Genomic DNA, 4919 nt, shown 5'->3' on the forward strand with positions numbered 1-4919 from the left:
CTGAATCAGTAGTGGTGATTACTAAAAGTGGAATATCCTAATGCATATGGTAACATAAAAAAAAATATAGCTCTTCGCCAGAATAATTTATGGTGATCATCTTCTATGTAATGTCAGCTCAAGAAGCCTCCTCTGATGATCTATGTTCTGCTTAACAAACCATTTCCTGGCAACAAATCTTGCGCCATACTAGATCCTGTCAGACAGGTAAAAATGGAGAAAAGAAAAGAAAATTCCATTGTACAGACACATTAGTTACAAAATACATCATCTGCATATAACTCTCAAGGTTTGCCAAGTCAGATACACCTGGTGGAGGAATAACGAGCAAGAATATTAAAGCGATAATTTTCATTCCTGTTTCTGTCCATAACAGGTTTTTAACCGTCTCCCCGGCACATCTAGCACCGGAACTATACACTTGTGACGGCAATGCACAACCAGTATAGCTCGTACAGTCCTTCCCATGTATACAAGATTCGACACCAACACAACCTGATTCTTCACCCACCCAATGCTGAAATTATCCCAGTTTCCACCATGAGAAATTGACAATACATGCCAGGTGACAGAACAATGATCTAGTCGCTACCACGTAATAAAATTTGGTCTGCATCCAGATCTTCCTAAAACTTCCCAGCTAGAGAGAGCCGATAGAAACTGAGGGTGGCACGGCCATCTTAAAAAGGGAGCCAGCCACCGACCCTTGCCAGCAAGGGCAAGCAGGATGAGAGCTGGCTCACTACGGTGCAGCGCCCAAAAGGCTCTGGCGATTGCCCTGGTTTCCCCATGCTCTCTCCTTCCACAGGAGCTCAACCTGCTCAAAGCTGAGGCCTTTAGTCTCCGGCACGTAGAGAGCCACGAAGATGAAGGCCAGCACCGCTATTCCGGCGATGATCAGGAAGGTCAGGCCGGTCCCAACCAACCCGACGATCGAGAGGAATGTTTGTGCCACAATCAGGTTAGATACCCAGTTGACAGTGGCTGACATGCCACCACACATTCCACGGTATGCCTCGGGGTAGATCTCGGAGTTCACTGCCCATGGAACTGGCCCCATGCCTGGGGAGAAGAAGGCGATGTATAGAGCGAGTCCCGCCACCGCGAACCATCCCAGTGCACCTTGGCAGGCACCATTGAGTGCATTCGAACAGATATCTGATGATGACTGCAGTATGAAGGCCATTGCTAGGATGGCGAGGGAGACCACCACACCAGCCAAGCTTGTAAGGGCCAGGCGACGCCGGCCACAGCGGTCAATCAGGTAGATTCCAACAATGGTCCCAGCGGCATTCATACCAGCGACTATGAGGGAAAGGAGCAATGCCAACTTGTTGGAGGTAAACCCAGCCATCTGGACAATTGTTGGGCTGTAGTACATGACAGTGTTGATGCCAGTAAATTGCTGGAACGCCTGCACAGATTAACATGTCTTAGGGGAGAAAACTCCATGTAGTTACCAACAGGATGCATAAATCAAATGCTCCTTGAGGAATGCACTTAGCACAGTGAACCGTTTATCTCCCTGGTGACTAAGAGTCTAAGGGACTAAGACATACCTAAAATGAGTGGGCTAGAATGCTAGATGATGAACATACCTGAAGACCAGCTCCAGCAAAAAATGCTAGCCTTAGTTCCTTTGACTTGAAAATGTCCAAATAGCTCCCAGTACCATCAGACTGAAATTCATGCATTGAAGAAGAAGCAAGAAGCTCTACCTCTTCCTCTAGACGGTCAGAGTCATAAATCTTCTCTAGGACAGAAATAGCTTTTGCTTTCTCATCCTGTAAAGAAAAGTTAATGTAACAACAAAATGCAGATAAAAGGAGATAATACATGACTGAATAAAAGCTTAAAATATAACCTTCCAGAAAAGCCAACGGGGAGATTCTGGCAAAAAAAGCATCAGAACAAACTGTAGAATTGCAGGCACAGCAGCAACTCCGAGCATCCAGCGCCATGTTCCAGGAACCTATGACATGTAGCATGCATATCATTGCAAGTTTGCAACTACTCGTACTAATGTATTACCAGCTTACGAATATCTCCACTATAACTCTCAAGAAAGATGGTTGTATATCTTCTTTTATAGGACATCTTATATTGTTTTCTAATAATGCAGGATTTGTTATGCATCAAGATTATGAAACCCCAAGTCAAATTATAAGGAGACGCACAATGATAATTTAATATTGTTGGTCATTGCTTTATAAGGTTCTACTTGACTGAATTATTTGATTCAAATGACACATAATTTTTCATCCTCAGGTAAGTAAAGTGGTACTTCAAGAACAAACAGTGAATAGGCTACTGAAATCACAAAATCATATGATGTGCCAAGGGATAAAATGTGCATTTCAGATAAATACAGGAAGTTCATTTAAGAAAAAAGAAAACAGAATGATGTATATACTGCAGTGAATTTCAGAAACAGAAAGATGGAGCATTAACACTAGAGTGGCTACGCACCAAACAACACCTTGTTGGTGATTCATCCATTGCTGCTGGCAAGGAAGCTGACTCTTGTTCATTGCTAATTAAGTGTTACACAGTTAACTAGCACCAACAGGAATGTTAATACCATAAAAGGTAAATATATGAAAAGGAGAAAAAGGTAGTATAAACATGGCATTGATGCTGAAATCCTTTCTCAAGGGAGTTCATCTTGAATAACATAACATGTGCAGCTTTTCCATGGTTCTTGTGCAAGAGTACCGACCCCAAGCTTGTTATTTTTTCATTAAAGATATGATGCGAGCTCATATATATACTTAGTTGCAGTTAACAGTTAAGTTCCCCATGGCAGTGCAAGACCTGGTTTGTGGAAGCTCAATAAAAAAATTTCAACTGCAATGTTTTCAGCTTGAACTTGTTCCGTTTATAGTTGAATGTTAAAAGAACTTAAACTGAAAACTGCTAATGTGTAGGAATAATGGAATAAAATATGCTAATTAAATGGAGGTTGAATGTCTACCTCAGTAAAGCCAAGATTGATGAGGTAGGAGAAGAATTGACCACCAGTAATCATGAGTACATTAGTTGACACCAAACCTCCCCTAATTTCCGAAGGAGCAGCTTCAGCAATGTAAACTGGCGCTGTGACTGATGCTATACCCACACCCAAGCCAACAAGAAGCCTTCCAAGAATCAGAATGTAAGGACCACCAGCAGCACACATAACAAGTGAGCCAAGTGCAAACAGCATGTCAGCCACAAGAGTAGACTTCCTACGGCCGTATGTATCATTGATCCAGCCGCCGCCAGCTGCTCCAATGATGGCTCCTACCAATGCCATGCTAACGATTGTCTCCTACGGAAGAACCAAAATCAGTTGGTGCAGGCGTGCCATATGGTTAATGACCAGTAATTTGTACTAGATTAGATTGAACCTGTAAGAAATAATTGTCTCTGACTGCTGGAAAGTCATCCCGAATATACAAAAGGGCTCCAGATATGACACCTGATAGAATAAATTTCTTAGCTAAGAGCACAAATTTATCATACTGTCTTCTCTTCTTTTCTTTTTTTTTTTTGGCAAAAGTATACAGTACAGTAATTCTGTGAAGTTACACACACTCGAAGATTTTGCTAGAAATTAATAAGAATGATGCAAGCATTGATTTCATCCCGCTGCTAAAATTAATATCTATCTTTATGCAGTACTGTAGAGATCATAGCACGAACTCAACAAAATAAGTCCACTATTCATAAATCTCATTTCAGACTTCCACTTCAAACTTTGTTTGTTTGTATCAATGATATCTAACCATAGGCTTCCTGAACATACTGTCAAATATCAAATTGGACCAAACACCATCTGAATGTTTCATCATATGAAAATGAAGTAACCCAACAAGTCCAAAGCAACCAAAAACATGTCGCTTATTACTGCGAGGGGAAATTCATCGAGAACAGCTACACTTGATGAAACGTTCAGGCAAAAGTTGGAAGGTAAATGGCACACATGCAACCATATACCTGTGTCGTAGCCAAAGAGGAACCCGCCGATTCCTGCGGCGCCCGTGAGCGCGAGCACGTAGCGGTTGCTGAAGAAATTCATGTGCTTCTTCCCCCCTACGTCGTCCAGGAGCCCGGAGCTCCCGGGCATGGACAAATCGATCGTCATGCCCTCCGCTCCCACCACATCTGACCGAACCCCCCCCCCCCCCCCCCAAACTCCTCCCAAAATCCAAACTTCAGCAAACAAGCACCAAAAAACAACGACCCCAAAATCGCTCCACAAAAAAAATCCAATCTTTGCCCAGATGCAAGTAAAGCCTGCTCTACAAAATCCAACCTTTCGGCCGCCCCCGAGGTCACAGGCTCGGGAACCAACCAAACCGGGGAGAAGAACGGAAGACGCGCGCAGAAATTTCTAGGGACAGAGAGAGATTTCAGGAGCCGCGGTCCCGGACCAAGGTAGAAAGGGAGAGATTCCAGGGGACGGGGCGACGAGAGACCAGCATTCGGGGAAGAGGCAGGGGCAGCGGCAGCGAGCCAGCGAGGCGCGGCTTAAATAGGAAAGCTGCGCTCGCACGGCTGGCGGGCTGGGTGGTGGTTGGGCAAATGATCGGAGGAGAGAGCTGGGGGAGAAGAAGGTGAGCTTGCAGGTTTTGAAGGAGAAATTTTGTTGGGTTCAGATGATCAGATCAGCATCGTCGCATCATCGATTGGCGATGAAGCCGATACGCTTCGAGTTTCCTTTTGATTGGTTGACGAAAGATATAGGGAGACGCCACCGTGGGGATCGGAAATTCGGAATTCGGAGGGGGAAACCGAGCGAGACCGCGAGACGGCGAGAGACGGACCACGGACCTGAACTCAGGTCGTGTTTGGTTGAAATTAGGAATGAAATCGGATCGAAAACGGATGGAATTATCATATTTGTTTTTATTTTTTTTGAATTGAAATCGGAATCG

General features: G+C 44.1%; 1 protein-coding gene across 1 annotated transcript; it reads right to left on the reverse strand.

Moving 5' to 3' along the window:
* Positions 1 to 255: 255 nt before the first annotated feature.
* On the reverse strand, positions 256 to 4694 carry LOC4336250 (inositol transporter 1). The gene is made up of 6 exons (XM_015780581.3): positions 3979 to 4694; positions 3390 to 3460; positions 2975 to 3310; positions 1865 to 1972; positions 1599 to 1784; positions 256 to 1414 (listed from the first exon to the last, which is right to left on the reverse strand). Exons 1-6 carry the CDS (start codon positions 4124 to 4126, stop codon positions 743 to 745), a joined length of 1521 nt encoding a protein of 506 aa, XP_015636067.1. The 5' UTR covers positions 4127 to 4694; the 3' UTR covers positions 256 to 742.
* Positions 4695 to 4919: the final 225 nt, after the last annotated feature.

Source organism: Oryza sativa, chromosome 4 (assembly GCF_034140825.1).
Source record: "Oryza sativa Japonica Group chromosome 4, ASM3414082v1".
NCBI lineage: Eukaryota > Viridiplantae > Streptophyta > Magnoliopsida > Poales > Poaceae > Oryza > Oryza sativa.

What these genes read in the sequence shown, in the direction of transcription:
- LOC4336250 (XM_015780581.3), bottom strand. Translation starts at nt 4,126, where the DNA reads ATGACGATCGATTTGTCCATGCCCGGGAGCTCCGGGCTCCTGGACGAC. An exon ending in CCCGTTGGCTTTTCTGGAAG is followed by an intron (nt 1,785 to 1,864) that starts GTTATATTTTAA and finishes TTTTCTTTACAG; the next exon opens with GATGAGAAAGCAAAAGCTAT. An exon ending in TTGCTGGAGCTGGTCTTCAG is followed by an intron (nt 1,415 to 1,598) that starts GTATGTTCATCA and finishes TAATCTGTGCAG; the next exon opens with GCGTTCCAGCAATTTACTGG.